This window comes from Desmodus rotundus, chromosome 6, assembly GCF_022682495.2.
Source record: "Desmodus rotundus isolate HL8 chromosome 6, HLdesRot8A.1, whole genome shotgun sequence".
NCBI lineage: Eukaryota > Metazoa > Chordata > Mammalia > Chiroptera > Phyllostomidae > Desmodus > Desmodus rotundus.
The window spans coordinates 159,269,137-159,292,937 of NC_071392.1; the positions used below are offsets into that span (position 1 = coordinate 159,269,137).

Below are 23,801 nucleotides of genomic sequence, written 5' to 3' on the forward strand. Positions count from 1 at the left end.
AGGACAGAAAGGTCTCTGCCGCCGACACGTGGCTACCCCCAGGGCCGGGCCCACACAGAGGCAAGTCCCCTCTTGGTCTTTGCCTGCTTCAGGGACCACTCAGAATACACTAACTTCACGCCCCCGGCGTCCTTCAGGTGTGAGGGTCACATTTTGCCTCCTCGCCCCCTCCAGACCCAGCACCTCACCCCGGACAGCTGTTGTGTGGCCTCGTGCTCCAGGCTCGTGGCTGGAGTGGTCCTCACGGTGTGTCTTTCCGCCGGACCTTCTATACACGGTCACATGTTCCCTCTGCCTGTCACAGGCACCTTGACCCCACCCTGCCTGCTGCTCCTTTGGGGCTGTTCATAGCAGCTGGCAGTGCTGTCTTCCACAGCTCAGCCAGCAGCCCGGTGCTGTCACTGGGGTCGCCCTTGCTTTGTCACTTGTCCCCACGTCCAGTCTCAGGTTTGGTTTCGGGTTGGCCTTCTGGGCCTCAGGAAGCCATGAGGCCTGTGGCCCGAGGGCGGCCCAGTCCCCTGCTGGCTTTGCTCTGGAGACTGGTCCCACTGCCGAGAGGCGGCTGTCCCGGGTGACCTGTGTCCTGGCTAAGTCACGCTGTCTACCCTGACCTTCATGCCCAGGCGAGCTGAGTCTAAGCCACTGGCCAGCGTGGTCCCCGTCTCCGGCACGAGGCCGGCCTCCTGACAGGCGCTGAGGAGACAGAGGCGGGGGGGAGGAGCTTTGTGCATTTCCAACAGGCAGGTGGGCATCACAGCCCTGCAGGGTGGCTGGTTGGCATCTCTGCCGACGACCCTTGCCCGCTGCAGAGGCAGGGGGTACAGAGCTGAGAGGGCAGGCAGAGGGCCTGGGTCAGAGGTGCACGGGCTGCCTTCCAGCCTGAGCAGAGCTGGGTGCTGCTTGTCCAGACTCTCGGGAAAGTGGAAGATGCACCCCCTCTGCCAGGCAGCCTGGTCCCTGCCGTTCCACTGCGCCCTTGGAGCGCCGTGCACCGGGCTCCGAAGCACGCCGGTGCGGCTGGGCCCAGAGGGCAGCCACCTCTGACAGTGAAGCACCGGTCCTTGCCGTTGCTTCCTCACAGCCCGTAAGGCCTCGGTGCTGGCCCAGTGTTCTTACTCCCATTTCGGGAGGAAAGATGACTGTCCTGAGTCCCAGAGGAACCTTTCAAAAGCTGCTTCCTGTTCCTAAACAGAGCTGCTGCGGGGGCCGTGTGCCGGCCTGGGCAGGTCTCAGAGGCTTGGTCCCTGGCTAGCGGCCTGGGGCCCACAGTCACCTCACACATCGGCGTGGGCTACACAGGCCACCCAGCCGCCGCCCAGAGAGACAGGTGCGGCTCTGGCTCTCTCCTGCCCGCGGGCCCACACACTCACGCGTGCACCCCCAGGGTGCCGCCCCCTGCGCTGAGTCTCTGCTGGCGCTGAGGCCCCTGCTCTGTCATGTTCCCCGCTGGCGGTGGTTCTGTCTTGTCCCAGACTTCCTGTGCCCCTCGCTCGTTCATGTCCTGGTTCCCTACTCGCAGGTCAAGCCCCTCTGGAATCATCCCCCAGTCCTTCCTGTCTCCTGTGGTCCCCCTGGCTCCAGCGGGGCCTGTGCGTGCCCAGGCCTCAGGCCCAGCCCTCTCCCCAGACTCTGCTTTCCCGGACCCCCTCTCTTTGCTGGGTCTGTGTGGGAGGGACACGTCCTCCAGGAGCCGAGGACAGATGGGAAGCCATCTGTGAATCCCTGCGTGTTCGAGAATGCCCCTTGTCCACTCTCAGACGGGTCGACTTGACCAAGCATCCCACTCCAGGTGGGAGCTTATTCCCTCGGGAGCTCTGCAGGCCCTGTCTGTCCATGTCTCCAGCTCTGGGAGGCGCTGCTGAGGGCCACGGGTCCAGTTGGGTGCCAGCTCTTGGAAATTGTACCAGCATTTGTACCTTTTCCTCCTCCTCCGCAGAGTGCTAAGTGTCATCTGGCCGCACCCGCTCACCCCGAGACGTTGCCTTCCCTTCAGCTGTTTTCTTGTAGAATCCCTGAGATTACTCTTTCCTGTGCCTTGCAGTCTCTGCATGTGGAGACCCAGTGTGTTGGGTTGCAGTTCCCAGAACCCTTCTGTTGGCCACCTGCACCCCGTCGTGGTGCTGCTGAGCAGGGCGCTGGGCGGGGGGCAGGGGGCAGGGAGTCTCCCACCTTATCGGGAGCACTAGAGTCCGTGATGGTATTAGAGCTTCTGCGTCCCCTCTTCTCTGCCTCCTGTGACGTCAGATGTGGGCATTCCTTCTGTTTTTCATGCTTGCTTCTCCTCCAGGTTGCTGCTTGACTCTCTTTCAGCTGTCCTGTCACAGGCGTTCCCTGCAGTGTCTGGTAGCCCTGATGTTTGCTTCTGCGCAGGAGGCCGGCACTGCCCTCCCCTGGGCTGTTCCTGGTGGGCCCGTTCCGGGCTCAGGACTGTGGGCTGCACCTCTGGTGCTGGTCTGCTGGACAGAGACAAATGGACCTCAGTCAGCAGCCTGAGCCTGAGCCACCTGGCCCGTCACCCCCGTCTGGGTGGCACCGTGGGTGACCAAGCACAGGTGGAAACCTGCATGGGGCCCCTGGGTCAGCTGGGCGGGGAACACAGCTGTTTGACTTCCTGCCAAGGCCTCTTCTTCGCCCCGTCCCTGCCCGGGTGTGGATCCCATCACCACCTGCAGGTGGGCTTCTCAGGAAGTGAGTGGCCAAGAGGACAGGTGCCAGGGCTGCCCACCCTGGGTCCTGCGCCCTTCACTGAGCGCGGGCCTGGGCCTGACAGTGGGACAGTTATCAGTTCTGTCCCTTAAGTCACTCCCCTCCCTTCAGCTCAGCCTCTTGCGGCTCCTCTCTGGGAGGGTGGCGTGTCACCTTGGGATTCAGGAGGAGCACAGACCCTCAGAGCAGCCCAGTGCTCCTCCTCCCTGCCCCCCCACCCCCACCCCTGTGCTTCCTGCTCTCCAGGTGGCCCAGGCCCGGCCCCTCCTCCAAGTGCATCTCACCTCCAGAGGACTGCCCGCACTGTTCCTGTCCCTCCCCCCGGGAGCCTCTGGGGCAGACGGACTCAGGGCTCAGAGGCAGCCAGGTGGCCACCTCTGGTTAACCTGACTGCAGTGCTTTCCCAGGCTGTGACTTGGGGTCTGTGGAGAAATGGCAGCATTCCCCGCCAGGCTCCCTGCAGGGCTCTGGGGACACAGCAATGACAGGAAGACCTGGGTCTTGCCTCCCAAGCCCACAGTGCCCTGGAGGGGAGACGCCATCACAAGGAAATTTCAAACACTTGGTAAATGTGGTGACCCGGTGCCACACAAGCGCCTCTCAGGCCTCTCCCAGAGGCGGGGCCTTCGAGCCAGGATGGAGGAGTGCTGGCTGCGGCCCCGATGGCCACAGGGAGCAGCTTCCCCAAGGATCCTGGGATCCCGTCCAGGGATGTGGGCCCGCATGCACAGGCCAGAGGGGGCAGGGGAGCCAGAGCACAGGGGCTGGGTCCACTGCTGAGGCAGGCCTGGGCCAGGGCTGCCCCGACTCCGAGATGCCGAGGGAGGCCTTGGAGCCTGGCCACCTGCATCCCGGCCCAGCTCTGCAGCCTGCACTCAGCTCCCCTCTCAGAGCTGCTCCTCTGTGAGGAGCCAGCTTCCCACAGGGCACCCAGCCCGTGTGTCCCAGTCCTCTGGGCTCAGGCATGGGTGGGGCCAGCCCACCAATGGGGAGCAGCTGCAGGGAGGGCCAGGGCAGGCCGGTGCCCAGCGCTCGGAGCTGATGGTGGTGCTGGAGGCCTGTCTGCTACCCAGGATGCAGCCTCCAGACAGGGTTGGCCGGCTGTCAGCCAGCGTCCATGCAGGGCCCGACCCTGCGCCCACAGCCCAGATGGCCACAGGCCAGGGCTGCTGGCCTGGCTCAGGGGCGGGCACAGCTCGGGCCCAATGAGAGGAGGGGTGTGAATAAGCCAACCCTGTGGCCACCTTCCTCACGGCCATTTGCATCTTTTGAAAAGCAGCTCACTGCTGTCTTGTCTGCGTGTGGGCCCCACCGTGCCGAGGGGTGAGCGGAGTCCGGAGGAAAGTGCTTTCTCTGGAGGGCCAGGGCCACACGGGTGGATCAACAGATCCTGCCACCACCGCCCCAGCCCCCTGCCCTCGCGCCCGCAGCCTGATAGGAAGGAAGTGGAATCACGCACTTTCAGTGAAACAGGCACAGCCGGGCTCTGCCATCAGTGAGGCCTTGTGCTGCAGCCTGCAAGACCAGGCTGGTCCGGCCAGACGCATCCTGGCCCTGTGTCCCTCTGCCTGCCGCTCACTTGCTCCCCCCCACCTGCCAGGACCGCACCGTGCCCCAGGTGCAGCTGTGAAACCCGATCTCCAGAGACGTGAGCCCACAAACACTGCTTCATCCTGACACCCTCCCCTGGGAGGGTGCGCTTCTCCCGCCAGCCTTTGTGTGACGCGGTCAGTTGATGTTGGCTCCACATCCTATCCACCGAGCTCTCGCCGCTGCCTCTTGAGCCCAGGGGGGGCCAGTTTTGGGGGCTGCACGGAGGGTGAGGCTGGTGTGGCCAGTGGGCCTGGGCCACGTGTCCAGCAACAGCAGCCGGTGTGGTTCAGGAGCCTGGCCAAGCTGGATCTTGACCTCCACGCCATCCCCGCCCTCACAGCCCCTGCCTGCCCTCCCCGCCACGTGCCCTCAGTCCCGATGCCCCTCACCGAGATCAGTAGGGTTAGGGTTAGGGTCAAGCCGGGGTGGCCATCATAGCATCTCCAGGGCAGAAGGCCTGTCTTCTATGTGTCTGGTCCACACCATCGTGTGAACTGTTCATCCAGGTGTATGTGAGCCATTGAACTGCCGGGCCGTGTACCACGCCCTCCCTCCCTTCACTGAGGTCTCCCTCCTCACCTGGACCAGGCAGGCCGGTCGGGACCCTTCACCCCCAAGGCCACATCACCTTGAGCACCTGCCCCCTCTGGGCCCCTGTGTTCCCTCCTGTCAAAGGGCAGTATGAGGCCTGCCTCGTGACCCAAGGACCACATGGGCCTGGTGTGCGTCCGGGGGCCTGGTGCCCAGCTCCCCAGGAGTGCATGTGCCGCACTCTCCCCCATCCCCGCCTCAGGGTCCCTCCTCCCACCCTGAGCCCACCTACCTGTAGGAGGCACGAGCTGAGGAACAGGCAGCACCAAGATCTCTGGGGGCCACTGGGCTGTTTCCTTCCCCAAGGTCAGGCTGCAGTTATGACTGAAATGTAATTTTCCCTGTTGGACACCTGAGATCTGTTCCAGGCCATGCAGCCTATGATAGGGGTGAAATATCACCGCGGATGCATGGGCGGTGGGTTTCTCCTGTGCAGGGGGGTTTCTCCTGCTGGTGGGCCGCCCTGGGTGGGCTGGCTCCGCAGCTCCTGGTGAGCACTGGGGACAGAGGTCCGACTGCGGGGTTATTCAAGGGCTCCACACCTACATCCCCAGCAAAGAGGCTCCCAGCTCCAGAATGGCAGGGTCCACCAGGGCCATCGCAGCTGGTGACCACAGGGGCAGGAGAGGGCTGGGCACGTAGCCAGGTGGACAGGTGCCAGCACAGCCTCTCCGTGCGCCGTGCGGGGCCGGCAGCAGCAGAGCCCCAGCTCAGGGCTCCTCACTCGGAGCCAGCACGGGGCCGGCCCGGGCCGCCAGCAGAGCGGCAGGCAGTGTAGACCAGGGTGCTTGCTCAGGACCTGGTGTGTCCCAGAGTGCGTGAGAGGCCGTGAGGCTGGGGGGCGTTGCTCCTGGCATCAGACAGTTCTGCCTGAGCCAGGGGGGTCAGTCTCACGTCCCTGTCACTGACTGAGCGCCTGCCATCAGCGGGCAGAGCTCGGGCCTGTACGGCCCTCTGTGCCCCCAGATCCAGTGTGGTTCTCACAGCAGCCCCTGCAGGTGGCTCCGTGCCTGCGGCCCCTCTGGACCCTGCTGGACTGTGGCTCAGCCTGAGGAACCACAGTCCCTGTCACAGCGGCGGTCCTGGGATTCAGCCCACAGGGCTCCCTCCTGCCCTGCCCGGGGCAGCCCCAGGCCTGGAGGGGCTCCGCGTCCAGCTCCAGACTGGAGCTCCAGGAAGCACCTGGCTCCAGAGACCACTGCATCTGTGTTTAAGTGAGCCAGCCTCACTAATTAGCGGGCGATAAATCGAGGTTTAATTACTGGGAAGGCACCTTGGGTGAGGATTCATGCTAATCGCCGTGAGTCCGCCTGCCGGCTTTGCACAGTTGGTGTGTCCCCATGCGGCCATAAACCGTGCAGCAGTGGCAGGTGGCCCGGGGCATGTTGTGGGAGCCTATGGTCTCTAGGTGGCCGGCAAGGGAACCCCTGGACAGCATGGCCCAAAATCTCCCAATGACCTCTGCCTCCAGACCCCTCCCCTCACTGCTTCTCCATGCGGGCCCTGGCGGCAGGGACTCCTGCGGACTGGGAGCCTTTGTCAGTCACCCACTTGGGGTGTCGGGACCCAGGACTGCAGAGCTGACCCATTCGTCCAGCAGTGCCTCCTTCAAGCCCATCTGAGGCTGTGTCGGGGGTCAGGCTGGCCCCCACCACCCTTCCCGTCCTGATACAGGCCCTTCCCCAGGGCCTGCCAAGAGCTGAGCCTTTAGAAGGAAATGAGCCAGGTGTGCGTCCAGAGCTCGGAGCCAGCAGTAGCTGGCGGTCAGCGTTGCCCTCTTCCTTAGTCACTGCTTTAAGAAGAATCCCATCACTGCTGTGACCACAAGCAGCCAGGTGCGGTCAGCACACCTTTCCGTTCAGTGCCTGAGCTCACACGGCAAGGGTGCTGAGGTGTGGCAGGCATCCCTCCCCATCGCCCTGTGGTCCATGACCTCGGACCCAAGTACCCTGCCGCTTCCGAGGCCTGTGAGCTCACCTCCCCCTCTCTCCACAGAGCTGAAGAAGCAGGTGGAGAGCGCCGAGCTGAAAAACCAGCGGCTCAAGGAGGTCTTCCAGACCAAGATCCAGGAGTTCCGGAAGGTCTGCTACACGCTCACGGGCTACCAGATCGACATCACTAGGGAGAGCCAGTACCGGCTGACGTCCATGTACGCCGAGCGCAAGGACGACTGCCTCGTCTTCAAGGTGGGCGGGCGGGGCTCTCGTTCGGGGGGGCCGGCCCGTGGCCTGGGTGGTACTGGGGGTCTGCGCTCTCTCCACCACATTGTGTCCGCTGCACAGCCTGGGTTTGGCTGTCGCCTCTGAAAAGCAGCTGGGCACCTTGTTGGACACGGCACAGGACCACTACGAGCTAGCTTTGTGGTGATACTTACACCTGTGAATGCATCGCCCAGCCAGGGGAAGGCAAGGGCACGAGGCTGGGCTGTGTCCAGTGGCGGCAGTGCCCACAGGGACCGAAGGACCAGGGAGGAAGCTGGTGTGGGGCCGGGAGTTGCCCTGGGTGCTGTCAGAGCAGCTGGGCCTCGGGCCGCGTGCCTGTGATGAGAAGCCAGGGCAGCACCAGTCTGGCAAGAGGGCGCAAGCTCCGCGGTGCGTCATCTGGCTGGCCCTGGCATCCGTGCTGGACAGCCGGCTGCTGGGGGCAGGCCCATGCCAGGCGCAGGAGGGGCTTGCCGCCGCCGTGGGGGACAGAGCCTGTGAGGGAGGCGGGTGGCCCTGGAGGACTGAGGTGCACCCTCCCTCCTGGCCGGGTCTCCATGGCGGACGAAGGGTGGGCGGTCTGCGATGTGTGGGCTGGGGGTCCCCATCTATGCTCTGGCCCCCGGGGACCCCAGGCACCCTGGCAGCCCATGTGTAGGTTCTGCTCCAGCTCCGGGTGGGTGGCTGGCAGTGGCTGAGGGACAAAGTAGCAGAGTCAAGACCGTAGAGTCCTGCTTTCCTCCTTCCGCAAACTGACCCTCCACACCCACCTGACCCTCCTGCAGGGAGTCGAAGGAGCGGGGGCTGGCACGCCACTGGGGCTCCTGGCTGCCCACCGGCAGCCTCCCTCCTCCGCTTCTGCTGGCAGAAAGCACTGGTCTCCGGAGGCCATGGTGTCCGCTGCCTACCAGCCTGGTGCTAGTGCGTGCACACCGTCCCCACAGTCGAGGCCCCCCGGAGCCTGGCCTCGGAGCACATCCTCCTCCCAACCCCAGCCCGGGGCCCTGAGCCTCCCAGCCCCATCATGGGGCCCCTGGGGAACCTCCCACTTGCCGGGCACCCAGAGGGCCCCTCTGGAGCTGGCGAGCCTCCTGGCAGGAAACCTCTGCCCAGGGGCCGCAACTGAGGGTGTCAGTGACCCTCCTGTCATCTCGCTGCTCCCAACAACACTGACCTCAGTGGGGGAGGTGCCGTGAGCCTGTGCTGACAGGCATGCGCAGCTACCTCCTGTGCCAGAGCTGCACAGCTCTCAGTCCCCTGCGGTCCCCACGCCCTGCAGACCCTGAACTTCTGTCCACCCCCATCTCCTCACGGTCCCCACAGCTTCACCTTTTCCAGAAGGTCCCCGAGCAGGCATCACACAGCACGCAGCCTTGTCAGAGGGGCTTCGTCACTTACTGGTGTGCGGTCACGGTCCCTCCCTGTCTTCTCACAGCTGACAGCTCTTTGCTTTTGCCACTGAACAACGCTCTGCCATCTGCAGGGACCACAGCTTGTCCGTTCTTCACCTGCTGAAGGACATCCGGGCTGCGCCCACGTTCTTAGCGATTACGCGTGCAGCTCCTCTAAGCAGCTCCGAGAGCCTCTCTGTCGGCGCAGCAGCCAGCAGGACCCACGGTGGCCCCGGGGGCACTCAGGCCGCTCTGTGCGAGCCAGCCCTTCGTTCGGCCTCCTCGTCCCTGAGCCTGGCCTGGATCAGGGCCAGGGCTGTCCCCACATCTGGTGCTGCAGCTGAGCCGCCCCGCCAGGCTCTGCCCTCCGGGCCGCCAGCCCAGGAAGGGTTCCTGTGGACGCAGCTAGCTCCCCCAGACCCTACACACCCCCCAGCCTGCAGAAACGCTGCTCCTTCCAGAAGAAGCACGGGCGGCAAGCTGTCTGTGACACAGCCGTCTAGCCCCCCCAGACCAGCCATGCACAGAACCACCCGCAACCTCCACCCCTACTCTGACCACGGATCCGAGGCCCAGGCCTCCAGGGTAGTGGGGCCCTCAGAGAGGAGGATCGCATGTCCACCCTGGGCGACGGAAGGGCTGCCAGGGCCACTCATCCCTCCCTGCCTGGCCCCTCAAGCCCTCGGCTGGGCTGACCTCCATCCAGGCAGGCAGAGAGGACGGCATGGCTGTGGAGGGGAACTCGGCCTCGTCTGGACAGCAGGCCGGGTCCTGTGGGGCAGGGTCGTGATGTCTCCAGGAGCAGTCCTTGGGAAGGCGAGGGGCCCCCAGCCACAGCTGCAGTTGGGGCCGCCTGTGAGTGCCGTCCAGGCAAGAGCGGGGACTGAGCGGGAGGCTGGGGGCCAGGCCGCCCCGGGCCGCAGGGGGTGTGGAAGGCACCAGCAACCAGGCAGAGGCAGCACTGCTACTTCCTCCCACGCACAGCCCGTGCTCCGGGGTTGCTGGTCCCCAGCACTTGCTGTGCCGCCTCGGGCCAGGCTTGGTGCTGCTCGCCAGAAGGCCCCACGCGCCCCTCTCCAGCCCCAGCACCTCCCGCACGGGCCCCCGGAGTGCAGGGCAGGCCTACTGGCTGCTGGGCACCTAGCCCACCTCTCCCACCCCCTGGGCCCTGAGGGTCCCACAGCTCGTTCCCTTGCTTTACCCAGCGCTCTGCTCTGAGGTCACCCCGAGGACAGTCTTTCACGACCGTCCCCTCTGCACGGAGATCCCGACTCTGCAGGCCCCAGTGGCCCCTCCCTCCGTCTGTCCCATTAGACCGCAGGCGCTCTGCCAGCGCAGGCTCTCATCTGATGAGCTGCGGCTGTGCCCTGCGTGCCGAGAGCAGCACCGACAGGTAGCAGACCCTCGGTGAGCCTCGGAGGGTAGGTGCTGGACAGATGGAAGGATGGGTAGTCAGAGGGTCAGAGAGTGGATGGATGGATGGAAGAAACAGATGGGTGGATGAATGGATAGGTGGGTGGATGAGTGGACAGATGGACAGGTGGGGAGATGGGTGGATGGACAGGTGGATGGGTGGATGGATGAACAGGTGGGTAGACAGGTAGGTGGCTGGGTGGGTGGGTGGCTGACAGAAGAGTGGAGGAGGAGGAAGTGGTTGGCTCTCCCTGAAGCTCTGGGAGGTTTCCCAGAAGGAGCGGAATTTGAGGTGGCCACTGAAGAACAAGAATTTCGCTGGGAGGCAGGGCCCAGGCTAGGGGCCCGCACACATGAAGGCACAGGACAGGAAGGCGTGGGAAGCGGCCGGGGGCAGTGTGACGAGGGTGTGGGGTACGGCATTCTGCCCGTGGCATCAGCCGATGTCTCAGCGCCAGAGCTGTGGGCAGGGCGGGTGGCCCTCCGATCACTGGCCTGTGGGGACAGTGGCTAGCTGTGACACACCTGTCACTGGGCTCGTGTGCTTGGCCAGAAGAGTTCTGGGCTCTCTGCACTTCTCATGGCATCCTCCAGGGCCTGTGGGGGTTGGCACCCCGCTGCCCCCACTCCGAGCCGTGTGTTGGCAGAGAGGCAGCTGTGGCTCCCGGGAAGCGGAGTGTGCTCCGGGGTCCCCGCGTTAATGATGGGCTCCAGGAATGGGCTCCCCGCACTCAGCCCGACCCCGTGCTGAGGAAGGTCAAGCTGAATTAAATCAGATTTTAAATGCTAGCCAATCTATTAAAAAAGCAATTGCCTGGAAACGTGAGTTTTCCAGAACGCTGATGTTTACCCTGTCATAATTAATGGACACGGGGAAGACGGTCTGGGCCCTGCTCAGGTGCAGGGCAGGCAGGAGCTGTGCCCCAGGGCCTTGCCCTGGCCCCAGGCCAGTGTCCCAGGCACTGCCTGAGTGTCTGGACTGATGGGGGAAACGGGGACCGGGGGTCCCCAAGCTGAGCCTGTGGAGCAGAGCCCAGCGTCTCCTCCTACCCGTCTCCACTGCAGGGTCCAGACTGCAGTGCCCTGGGGTGAGGCAGCCAGGCCCTCCCCCCTGAGATAGCGGCGTCGCTCCAAGGCCCCTCCCCACCAGGACCTCACTGGGCATCTAACCCTGGGGCATTCGGGCCACTCGAGGGCGCTGCCCTTGTGCTGTTGGAAGCACAGTGGCCTGTTCTGTGCCTTCGAGTTTGTCGGGAAAGGTTCAGGGGCAGCAGCTGCCAAGAGCCGCCCCCCGGCCCTCCCTTCTGAGCAGCAGCCATGCGGGGGCCTCAGCCAGTGTGGAGTGACCTGGCAGGGGCGGGGGTGGCGGTGCGGTGCTGGGCAGTGGACCATGCCAACCTGAGAGGTCCCAGCCCCTCCTGGCTGGTGGATCCAGAGCCTCACTCAGGGACCCGTGGCAGGTGCCCCCCATCCTTCTGAGGAGCTCAGAGCTGCCAGCTGCAGGGCGGCCCACTGGGTGGCGTGGCTGCAGATGCCGGGCGAGAGAGACGTGGCCGCTCCTGATGCAGCACCTCCCACAGCGCCTTGTTAGAGTCCCCCTTTCCCTCCCAAACGCATCTGGAGACAAATGTCCGGGGCTGTCGTCCTGCAGACCCCTTGGTGGAACTCCCCGTGAGTCCGTCCCATTGCCCAGACCGCGCTGGGGCCAGCGCTCCGCGCCCCTGTGTGAGGTTTGGGGGGTGGCAACAGGCTCTCCTGCCCACCTGGGTCCTTAAGTCACCTTGCTGAGCCCTCCCAGCCCAATGGACACGATGACACCCACGCCCGGTGCCAGCCCTGTTCCTGTGCATCCCGCCCCCTGAGGCCCCTGTGGCCCTGCCAGCCCCCCATGCCTGCTCTGCAGCCAGCCGGGGTCAGTGCTTCCCACATGCCAGGTCATGTCCCGGGGGGACCTGCTGCCTCCTCGACAGCAAAGAACAGACCAAAGTCAGGGAAGGTCTGTGGCTTCCAAACACCCCCAAGGAGGAGAGCAGTGTCCCTTTCCCAGGACAGGTGGGGACATCCTAGCCCTTTAAAGGGCCACTCCTGAAACTGAGTCACTGGAGGACATCTGCCAGGTGTGTGTTGTGGGGAGATGATTTGTATTCCATTCCTGGGGCCAAGGAGCAAATCAATTCCAGAGTGTGTTTTGGATTTTTTTAATGAAAATGCAGAGCTACCAGCAGGACGGGAAGACCCCGCAGCACGACCCACACCCCCTGAAACAGGCCTGCACACCAGCAGCCGCCCACAGCGGCCGAGGTGCTGATGGGACGGGGGTGTTCCCGCACGCCGTCCTGCACACAGGGGTCGCTCAGCCGGAGGAGTGTCTGCAGAGATCGAGGCGCTTCCCTCGGTTCCCCAGTCCGGAGGGAACGGGGGGGGGGGGGGGGGGTCAGGGAGGCGCAGGGCACTGGGCGGGCTCTGGGGCACTGAGGGAGCGGCCCTCTCGGGTCTGTGGAACAACGGACAGCCCGGACCTTGGCGCAGGTCATCCCCAGGTCCAGGCCATCACTTCCTGGCCCGGCGGCCTCCTCCTGTGCTGGACCCTCGCAGGTCCCATGTTGGCCCTGGGTTCCAAGCAGCCCTGTGGGCTGGGGGCACCCTGGGTATGAAGGACTCCGGTGTGTTGGGGGCCCACCCTGGTGGTGACATGCCATCCCACCCCCTGCCCAGGCTGTGCCCCAACTGCCCACAGCGTTGGGAGTCCCCGCAGAGCGAGAGCCAGTGGTGGCTGAAGGATGTGGGCGGCCACCGGGAGGCGGCACTGGTGCTGGGGTGGATCCAGAGGGCGTGCCCGTTTGCCTGCAGTGTACAAGGCACCATCTTCCCGCCGTCTGTCCCCTGCTCTGTGGCTTCTCCAACAGTCCCAGGCACCGATGACCTAGGGCGAGTCCCCAGGCTCAATGACGGCTCCATCTGCCTGTTGCTTTCACAGTGCAGCGGAGCCCGCCTGCTGGCCTCTGCGATCGTGGCTGCCATCCGACGGTGGAGAGAGTGCGACTTCGCACGCCTCTGCCCAGGGCGGCAGCAGCCTCTCTGTGGACCTGGGGTATGGGGCCTGCCGGACCCCTCTCCTGGCTCAAGAACCCCCGAGAGTCAGAGGACAGGCAGGTCGGCGGCTCCTTCCCGTGAGCCTGAGATCAGTGGCCCTGTGGGCTCCGGGCCGTCACTTTGTGGTTTGTTGACTCACTGCCCTAGCGCAACTGGAGGAGTTGGCGAGGGCTGTCTCCTCGGCCAAGGTCACAGCCTTTTGCTGCTCCCGTGTTAGCATTCCGCACACGGCCTGTGCGGATCAAGTCGCACTTCAGAGCGCAGGGCCCCGTCTCTGCATCAGAGAAGCTGCAGGCAGGCTGGGAGTAAGTCGTGGGGCTGCCCAACCCCCTTGCCCAGCACCCTGCGCCCATGTGCTCTCTGGGTAGGCAGCCCAGCAGTGGTGAGACAAGCCCTGGGCATCAACACAGCCTCACCCCACCCTCATTGCTCTGCCACTCAGCTCTGAGTGGAGAAGACAGGGACCCTGGCTCTGAGCCCACCCACAGCTCCCTGACCGTGCGGGCTGACAGCAGCCTGCGGGGCGGTTGTCTGGCCCCCCTGTTCGCAGAGGAGGGGGACAGGCCATGAGAGCGCCTGAGCTCACAGTGTACCCATCCTGTGCTGAGCCACGCCAGGCCATCCTGGGCGCAGCCCTGGAGGAAGAGGACCTGGGACCTGGCTTTCCAGACCTTCCGACCCTGCCCTGTGCCTTAGGGGGTGAGCATGTGTTGGGGCATCAGCCCCCAGCACTGCAGAAAGGCCCTGCGTGCACAGCCATGCAGACTCCTTCCCCGTTCTGGCCCAGCTCCCGCTCCCCGCCCGTCCTGTGGCCCCACCTAGGGGTTCCACTTCCGCTGGCCCCACCCAGGCTCCTTCCGGAGCCCAGCTGTGAGCCGGTCACCCTGAAGGTCACGGCAGGTCCGTGCAGGGCACCGGCAGGGCCCAGCCACCAATACAGCCAAGGTCCCAAAGTGGCAGCTCTTCAGCTGCCTTCACAGTCATGGTGGAGTTGTGCCGATCTTCATGAATGTTCCGGCTGCGGTTTCCACGGTCAGGGCACCTCTCTGCTGTGGTGTGCACGGGCCCCGCGCCCACAGAGACCCAAAGCTCTGCTGAGGCAGCAGGATGGGGGTGGGGGGCAGAGACACGGAAACCAGGGGAGGTGCCCGTCACCCCAGGCTCGTCACAGCTGGCCCCCTGCACAGCCCACAACTGCGTCTGAAGCAGGGTCTCCTCGCCTTCTCTCAGAAGGCCAGTCCTGGCCAAACCTGCCACTTTGGAAACCAGCCTGGAGCCCGAGTCCCCACCCCGGCTCTGTGTCCGACTCCTTCCTATTGGGAGGGAAGCCCAGTGGGAACCGTGCGCTTTGGCAGCGAGATGTTTTCAGTGCCTCTTAAAATAGAATTGCAGTAAAGAACATTGAACGATGCCTGACCAGTTGTCGCGAAGGGAGCCTGGGCGCAACCCGGTGAGGTCTGCTCCGCCAGCGCTGTGCTGCCAGCTCTGCTGGTCGGGGGAGCGGGCTGGGGGTGGGGGGGTTGACTTCCTGTCCATCAGAGCACCTCCAGGTTCTGCCAGGAAGAGCAAGGAGGGACCACAGTGCCCCATCCTGCCAGTTCAAATGACGCAAACCATGGGAGGGAGTTCCCAGGGGTCCTGCCCTTGGAGGGCTCCAGGGGTTCTCCCTGTGTCCCAGGCGCACATGTTGGGGAGCCCAGACACAGTGTCCCCTCTGCAGACCTGTCATCCAGCTAGCGCGGCCCCGGCCTGCCCTCAGTGCCCTGACTCCAGCTCTGCTTCGCCGGGAGCCTGGGGAGGGAGGCTGGGGCGGAGAATGCAGCTGTGGGAGGCGGGCTATGTGTCCCAGGTGGCTCCAGGAATGCTGGCCGGGGTGGGGGGCGGGGGGGGGGGGAGGCAGCCTCAGGAGCCGTGGGCGAAGCACCCACCTCTAGCTGCCTCCCTGCTGCCTGTGCGAGCCTGCGGCTGAGGGCCGGGGCCCTGGGCAGATCCCCTCGGCCTCGGGGCTGGAGGCTCGAACAGCTGGGTTCCATGGGGCGGCGGTGGTGGCCGGGCGCAGGTGGACGACCGTTTTACGAGCTGTGAGACCTGCCGCCGCCTAATTGCCAGCGTGGCAGTTGCAGAGTTGAATGCAGCCGAAAAAGCCTTTGTGAGTAATTAGTGTCAGAAACACAAGATCTACAAAGCCATAAACTCACAGCCTGGTGATATTACCAGGCACTAATTAAAAAAGGAGAAAGAAAATTCCCTTTCATGATCGGATCTTCAGCCAAAGATGACGAACAGGGCAGGTTGCAGATGGAGCCACCCGACGCCAGAGGAGGGAGTGGGCAGTCAGGCCAAAGACTGTGGCAGGGATGCAGGGGCTTGAGCTAGGGGTGACGTCAGGCCTGGCTCCGAGACCTCAGCCAGGAGCACCCATGGTTCCTGGCAGGTGCCAACTGCCTGTGTCCCGGACAGTGGGGTGGGAAGGCGTGTCCCCGGCCCCCAGTGGTGGGAAGGCTGGGGGCAGCCTCCGAGTCACCACGTGCGGGGGCACTGGCTCCAGTCCTGGGTCCCCACCTCCCGGCACCCTCCCTCCACACCCTGGAGCCCCCAGAAGAGCACCTGTGGGCCCTGGGCAGGGTGAGGCCACACCAGCTGAAGCCCCATCAGAGCAGCTGGCTGGGGCTGGGGGGCCGGGCTCTCGTCCTGTAGGGTGGACACACACCCTGGTACCCGAGGTGCCCCTGCTCCTCGAGGTCAGGCGTCCTCGGTGTCAGCGCCATGGAGCCCTGCCTTTCGCCAACGTCGCATCAACCTTCCCTGCTGCTGGCGTGGGGCCCACTTGTCACCTTTTCGGTTAGTCCGACGGCGGGACCTGCTGCCACTGGCCTGAGGTGGCTCTTCTCTGAGGTGGGTGGCCGTGCCCGGGCCATGCAGAGTTCTGTGGCTTTGCCAGCGGATGGTCTCGCCACATCTCACGTGCTGGGGGACGTGTCTCTCGTGTACTTCTGTCCTCCTGCATTGCTCATCTGTCACTAAATAAGACACCACCCCCACTCGGAGTGGCTCCTGGCTTCCGGAGGTCGGGTCCCTGCGCACACGGCATCTGAACTGGCTGCACTCGCCTCTGCAAGTCCCCTCTGGGGGGGTGGCTCTGGCGCCCGCCCTGTGGCGTGGGCAGCCCCCAGCTCCTCACGGGCTTCTGGCTGGAGGCCCCTTCGGCGCCCTGTGATGTGGTGGCTCCCCTCGCACAGGCAGGTGTCACCGTCTCTTGTGATGCAGCCCGGGTCACGGCAACCACCATGCCAATTCCTACGTCAGAAGCACGGCGCACTTGGGGGTCAGGCGATGAGGTGTGGCTGCCAAAGGCAGGGCTCCCCGTGCACGCGCAGCGTGTCCCCCCTACTACTCTCTGACACACTTCTCTGTCCCTTCCGTTCTTCTCCCTCCGTTCTTCTCCCTCCGTCCTCCCCATGGCCTGGCAGCGTCTGACCCACCGCCACGCCCGCCCACGGCGCTTGTGGGGGAGGTTTGGTTTGGCTCCTGTCTTGCCCGATGCTGGCTTTCCTGACGTGGGATGAAGCTACAACAACTGACTTAGTGTCATCTGACTTTGCCACCCGTGTCGGTTCCGTATGGGTCTCAGATGACTGGTTTTCTCCTGGCTGTGGTCCCCACTTTGCTGCGTGCCTGTCACCTTTGACGGACGCTACGCGTGGTGAACGCCACCTGGGTGGGGACTGGATGTTTTCCTTTCCTGTGGCTGTTCTGGAGCCTGTTCGCAGGTGCGGCTGATTGCTCGGGACAGTGTGACGCTTGCAGACCTTCGCTGGGGACTGTGGCAGGGCCAGAGCTTCACGGAGGCGAGGCTGACTCTGCCGACACTGAGACCTGCCTGCTTCTCCACGCCACGTGGCCATGCGGCTGGCGGGGCGGCTGGTGGGGGACAGGCGCTGCTCCCCACTGGGCGGCGCCACATGCTGTGCCCGTGTTGGCTGTGCCCTGCGTTGGCTGTGCCCCGCGGGTCTCTCCCACCAGAGTGCTGGCCGGTACTCAGCAGGGACTCTCTGCTCGGTCCTCTCTCTACACCTGTCTCCCCTCCGAGTACTCTGTCCTATGCCCTCTGGCCACCTGTGTCTCCCCAAACTCTTGGCTCTGTCTCCCCAGCCCAGAGCGTCCACCGGCTCTGCCTAGCCACACCCCCTACCCTGCCTGGGAGTCTCCCACGGGGCCAGCAGGGCACCCCAGGGCCCTTTGCTCCCTTGAGCCCAGGACTGGAGACCACTGTTGCGTAGGTTGGGTCCCATGTTTCTGGCTGTTCTGGGTGAGCAGGTAGACCTGTCCCTGTCCCTGCATCTTGGCCAGAAGCCTGCCACATGCTCTGAGGTGGGAACGCGGAGTCCATGTCCCGACCAGAGTGAGGAAGCCATGGCTCAGGGCGGCGACACAGGAGGAGGAGGCGGGGGGGGGGGGGGGGGGGGCCGGGTCTCAGACTCCAGCCACAGGGCTCCCTGGACGGCTGTGTGGCCCTGGGAGCTCCTCGGAAAACTGCTTCTCGGTGGCAGGGCCTATCTGGGGCGGGGGAGCCCAAGGGCCCCTGAGTGCCCCAGCGCCCGCGGCAGCTGCCCGTGGGTCTAGAGCACCGCGGGCGCCGTGTAGACAGAGCAATGGCAGCAACGTGGGCTGGAGGGCGCTCTGCATCCGCGGGCCCGGCCTCACCCCCACCAGCCGCTCCGGGAAAAGGTCACCCCTGGCGGGGACGTGAATTCCGACAACGCTGGGGTAATTAGAACGCGCCGCATTTGGACGTTGTTCTCAGCACAATTAAGCAGGAATAATTGGGTGAGCTATTTCCCGTGCTGGACATGCCTTTTGCTTCCGTCCTCAGCATTCTGTCCAAGTCGTCCCGACCCACTTGCCACGTGTCCCTCTGCCTGTTCATCGTGCGGCAGCGTCCGCCTCCCTTGGGTCCACCTGCGCAGGCACCAGGGCCCACAGAAGTGTGGCCTTGCCTGTGTCCGCTACCCTGAGGGATGCCGGTCCTGGACAGAGTGTGCAAGGTGCCCTGTGGGGCGCAGCATCGGGAAGAGTTTTGGGGGAGTCATCCCTGGCCCGGCCTCTGGGGTGAGGAGGCCTCACTGACAGGGAGGGACACCAAGCTTTCACAGTGGCCAGGATGGGCTGGCAGACTCAGCAGAGGGCCAGGGTGGCCCGTGTGGCACTGGGACAGGGCCATCAGGCAGCAGGAGCCCTTGGAGCGGAGCTGAGGGAGAGGGCCGTCCTGCATGGGCGTGACAGCGAGTCCCAGGTGCACGTGAAGGAGGCCCCACAGGCCTTGGCCCTCGAAGAGCGAGGGGCGGCAGCCCGGCACTGACCCCAGCATGCGTGGCACCTCCAGCTGCCCCGCCAGTGGGGGGCGCAGGAGGACAGGGAGCGTCCACAGAGGCAGTCTCCCGTGGAGCCGGGGGCATTCTGGGAGGAAGACTGATGGGTGGGCGTGAGGCGTCGCCCCCACAGTCAGAGGTCACACGTCCTGGCCGACAGGGTGGCCCAGGCGTCTGCACTGGCGGCATCAGGGATGCTGTGGTGCTTCCTCCCCACTCTCAGAGCTGTTCCGCTTGCAGACACGGTGTGGGCGCCGTGCGGTCACAGTGGCCGTCCGGGCATGAGGAAACCTCAGCGAACCGGCCCTGCCCTCTGCCGGGACCTGCATCGCCACCCTTCCACGCCTTCCTCAGCGGAAGACTTGTACCGAGTGTGAGAGTGCAAGGGCGTGTGCGACCACGCACAACCGCAGCGCAGCCCCAAGGGGCTCACGCAGCGTGGAGGTTGAGGGCGAGGCCCTGGCGGGCATCAGCCTGTGGACGCTGGAGGCCCGGGAGAGCCGGCTCCTCCAGGAGCAGGCTGAGGCCCGGGCAGTCCCTGGCCCCTGGAGCCTGGGTGTGGACACCACCGGCCACGGTGCCCCACATGGTGCCTGCAGACTGTAGTCAGAGGGTCACAGCAGTAGAGGGAACATCGCAGCCCCGGTGCCGGGTGTTGGGCTGGCCGTGAACAAGACTGTGGGCTTAACTTGAAGAGGGAGGGGAGGGCAGTCGGGGCAGGGCAGTAAATGCCAGGCTTTGCAGATGCGGGCCTGTGCAGGTGCCTGCACCCACCACACAGAGCGCGTCTCCCTCCGCCGTGCGGGCTGTGCGTCTCCGTCCCCATGGGGGCCTGCAGGCCACACCACAGCTTGTCACTTGCAGGCGCTGGGGCAGGGGAAGCAGAGACATAGTCAGCCCCCCCAGACCCAGCCACAGCCAACGCGTCTTACCGGGCAGTTTTTCTCTTTAAAAAATTGTACCCTGGTTCTAAGTGAGCAGCCTTAATTGGAGTGATTTACGAGGGACGAGGGATCGGGTGGTATTTTGAGTGTGGCAGCGTGCCAAGCAGAGACGGATGGCCAGCCTCGCACAGTGGCGCCGCTGGTGACGTGGCAGCCCCGGCCCCATGGGGACAGGACCTTCTGACAGGGTGGGGGTGCTGGTCCCAGACCCTGGGTTTGCCTTGGTGTGGGCTGAGTGAACAGGGCAGCACGGTCACCACCACAGTGTCCCCACCGCAGTGCCCACCCCCGCCTGGCTCAGGAGCGCCTCCCCCCCTGCCATTTGGGGGGAAACCCAGATCGAAAGCAGGAGGCAGAAACGAAAGGATTTCCTGGGGAAGGGTCAGCATGGTTCCTGTACTTTTATTTAAAGCAGTTTGTGCTGAGCTGCGCTGAGGCTCCGCGTACTGACAGGCCGCGGGCCGACCCACAACCCAGGGAGCCGGGGCAGCAGGCCGCGGCCTCCCCACGCACCCTAGCCTCCTGGCTCCGCCCTGTCCTGCCGATGGAGGGGCCCATGGGAGACGTGCCGGGTCACCACCGAGCTAACCCCTGTCTCCCGCCACCCTGCAGGCCACGGGGCCCTCGGGCGCGACGATGCAGCTGCTGGAGACGGAGTTCTCGCGGACGGTGCCAGAGCTCATCGAGCTGCACCTGCTGCGGCAAGACAGCATCCCCGCCTTCCTCAGCGCCCTCACCCTCGACCTCTTTGGCCGCCAGACCCTGGCCTAGTTGAGGCTCCCCCTGGCCACACCCTCGGCTGTGAAGGTGGGACTGGGCTGCACAGGAGCCCTGCCTGTGGCACCGCCAGAGCCTCCCTTGCCGAGACAGCAGCAGGAAGGCATGGGGCCAGCCACGCCCCGCAGGGCTGCACAGGCCGGTGCGCTCGCCCCCTCCCGGCCCCCTCTCCTGCCGCCTGCAGCAGCCCACCAAGCGCCGCTCGAGCCCGCCCTTCTGGAGCCTGATGGCCAGACCTGTGGGCTCCTATGGAGCCTCTGACTCCTATGAAATAAAGTTCCTTCTTGGCCACGGCCTGCTCACCGTGTATGTGTCTGGTCCCCCGAGCTGACGGGCTCCCTCCGCTGAGCTCAGCCTGGCCCTGGGGGACGGTCCTCATGCAGTCCCAGGCCCCAGAGAGGTGGGGGACAGTGGAGGCAATCCTGGGGCCACTGGTCCGGGCAGAGGAGAGGGAGCCGGGGCAGCCCCGCATCTGCCCCCAGAGCCTGCGCTCTCACTCTCGGCCCCGCCCCAGGCTCCCCACCTGCCACCGGGACCCACGACCCTGACCCTGCAGCTTCGGGTGCTGGCCCCTCACAGTACAGGGGGTTCTCCCGGAGCCCAGGCACCCATGGAGAGGCCGTCGACCCTGCGACCCCAGCGTGTTCCTCGTTCAGTGCCCTCGGGACCACGGTCCTCCCACCATGGCGCCGGGGCCTCGTCGCAGGCAGCCAGGTGACTCCAGGGGGCCTTGCTCTGACCCGGGGGCAGGGGGGCTGCATCAGCACAGGCAGGCTGCTGTGCTCTGTGAGGTGTTCTGGGGGCGGGCGGGTGGGGTGTCTGGGACTCCAGGTCCGCAGACCATACCCTGTGCTCAGTCTGAGCCCCAGACCTGCCCTGGTGGCGCCTGCCGCCTCTGGGGACGAGTGGCCCAAGGCTGGGAGGTGGGGGTTGGGGTGCAGCCCTCCTCAGCCCTACGGGGCAGCAGCCAGCCTTTGGGGCAAGGTGTGTCCAGGTGGCCCAGCGCTAACCCCCAGCTGGCCGGGGGGCAGGGGTGTCCTGGCACGTGGGTGGGACAGCTCTTGACTGCCCACTGGGCAAAGAGGGAGCCACTAGGGGGAGCCTACAGGGGCTGCTGGGCCCGCGGGCTGTGGTCTCCGCATCCCAGAGGCCCGCCCCAGAGAGCGCTGGTTCTGGCAGAGCCCCACGTCTGCCAGCTCATTAGCGGGAACCATGCTAAGTGGTTTAAGCTCTCATGACTGAGTATGAGGGATTAGTGCCGCGGCAGTGAGCTGCGGTTGCCAGGAGGGAGCTGGGTTCGGTGTGTGTGTGGCAGGGCTCTCCCGGCCCCCACCTCACCCCTGGGTCCCCGCCGCCGGGGTCTCCTCCAGCCCCTCATGACTCGGAGTACAGACCGTGGACCAGGGCCTGGGAGGAAATACAGGTTCTCAGGCCCCTCTTTCTGGCCCACTGACCCTGACTCTGCATGTGATGTGACCCCCGGGGGCTCAAGTCCCCGTGCCATAATGGTCCCCAACTTGGGGTCCCTGTCGGGGGAGGCCAGGGCCCAGAAGGGGCAGGGCCTTGTCCCAGGCCACATGCAGGACTGAGTCAGGCCTGGGCCCAAAGCCGGCCTCCTGAGGGAACTCACCCCCCTCCCCACCCAGCTTCCCGGTCAGACTCAGCCCCAAGCCCCAGTCCGTCATGCTTCCTTGGTGTCAGCACACCGGGGCCAGCGAGAGCTGGACCTCTGTCCCCAGCGGCCTGACAGGGGTGACTCAGAGGTCCAGGGGTGTGGGCCCCACGGCCCTACAGATGGGGTGGGCACATGTGTACATGCAGGGTTGTGCCTGCGTGTGTGTGTACATGCCTGTCACACATGTACATGCACAGTGAGGGCAGGTGGCTTCACCACCTGCTTCCGTTCCTGCTTAGGGCCCAGAGAGGGGCAGGGCCTTGCCCAAAGTCACACAGGGCTGGGGGCCAGCCGGGAGGAGTGGGGCCCCCCGCCGACCCACGCAGCCGGACTGTGCCTTCCTGGTTTCTGTTCTCATTCTTCTCTGTGCGGTTTTAACGCGATTTCAGTGTGGAAAGGAAGGCCCTGCCCTCTAGGAGTGTAGAGGCATCTGGACAAGCGCCCTGCCCGCCCTGGCCCGCTCCGGGTTGCGTGTGGTTCTGGAATCGCCGTGACCTCCTCTGCTGCTTGGCTTCCTCACTGAACGATTGTCTTGGAAGTTTTCCACGAGAGCATCTCTGGATGTATTTCAATGGGTTTTCTGTCGCTGTTGTTTCAAAACCGCTCAAGAAGCTTTATTGAAAACAGTAACCTACAGAAACACCAGATTCTCGTTTCAAAGTCAATTTGGCAGCGTCCTCGGGACTCCCACGGTTCCAAATCATTTGGGTCATTACTTTAAAAGACAAATACTAGAACCAGGCCACCCCAGATTCAAACTGAGCGTTGTCTTGGTAGTAACCCATCTCTCGTGGTCTGGTGTCCACCCTCCTCATGGCTCTGTGTTCTCCAGGTGCTCCTTTTCAAGTCTGAAGGGTAGGTGTCTTATTTCTCTTTTCTCCTAACTGGCTAACATTTCTGAGAACCGGGCTCCTCGGGGTGCCCTAGCAGGCCCGGCCGGCCCAGCACGCTGTCGCCGCCACGGGAGTGCCCTTCCCCCATTCTCCCCTGTCCGTCCACCACTGTGAGCTGGGCTGCGTCCCCAAACCCTCACACCGAAGCCCTGTCCCCCAGCGTGTGACTATTTGGAGACAGGCTCTTTAAAGAGGTGACTGAGTTAAAAACGAGGTCATACAGGTGGGCCCTGACCCAGTGGGGCTGGTGTCCTTATGGGGAGATTCGGACACAGACGGACGACGCTGTGAGGCCCCAGGAGGGAGACGGCCATCCACACGCCCAGGGGAGAGGAGCCAGCCGCGTGCCCCCGGGTCTCGGACTGCCAGCCTCCAGGACATGAGACACGTCTGTTTGACGGTGGCCCAGGCAGCCTCGGATGTGTTATAACACGCACGCAGAGCGGGGCACACAGGGCTGTCACTTGAAATTTCTGAGTAGCCGCACTAAGGAGACACAGGTGAAATCAATTTTAATATGTTTTCTTTAACCCGGTATGCCTGAGACTCGATTTCCACACGGAACCCTCTCGGGTGCAGAGCCTCCCAAGTCCAGGGTGGTATTCAGGGCGTTGTCAACCGAGTTCACATGGCAGCAGAGACAGGAATCGGGGAGCGACGTCCCGCCGACAAAAGTCCTGCCTGCCTGGGGGGAGCAGCCTGTTCGGACGCCAGGGCTCGTGAGGGCAGGCGCTGCCTGGACCACAGCTGCCCTGTCCCCCGACTGGGGCCTCAGTGTGCACATCCGGGAAACGGGCGGACCAAGGGGGCCTTGGCGAGGGGCGCGGCGGGCAGCTCAGCCCTGCGCCGGCACCACAGGCCACCTCTTCAGGGAAACCAGGTAATTAGCTCAATTACCAACACCCGCCCCTTGTTTCGCCTCTTTTTTTCCAAACTTAAAATGGAAATTAAATTTTGCGCCAGGTTTACAGGCTGTTAACGGAATTCACTAATCAAACCCCAATGCCAAGTCCTTGAAAATGAGAATTTAAAAAGGTCTGCATTTGCATATTCATGTTTTTAATAGGGTTCAGAAGGTATATTTGCAGCTGATGAAAAGGATTAATTACATCTGATTTGCATTGGTGGAGCATCTTAACCCCTTCTAAGCCAGAC

General features: G+C 64.5%; 1 protein-coding gene across 7 annotated transcripts in view; it reads left to right on the plus strand.

Moving 5' to 3' along the window:
- Nucleotides 1-20,388, plus strand: part of MAD1L1 (mitotic arrest deficient 1 like 1) — a 176,071-nt gene extending 155,683 nt beyond the window's left edge. For all 7 annotated transcript variants that reach the window (XM_053926021.2, XM_053926019.2, XM_053926018.2 and 4 more), the window contains 2 exons: nucleotides 6,886-7,076; nucleotides 19,914-20,388. In XM_053926021.2, the coding sequence (XP_053781996.1) occupies nucleotides 6,886-7,076; nucleotides 19,914-20,072 (350 nt within the window). In that variant the 3' untranslated portion in view covers nucleotides 20,073-20,388. The remainder of the gene's footprint in view (nucleotides 1-6,885; nucleotides 7,077-19,913) is intronic.
- Nucleotides 20,389-23,801: the final 3,413 nt, after the last annotated feature.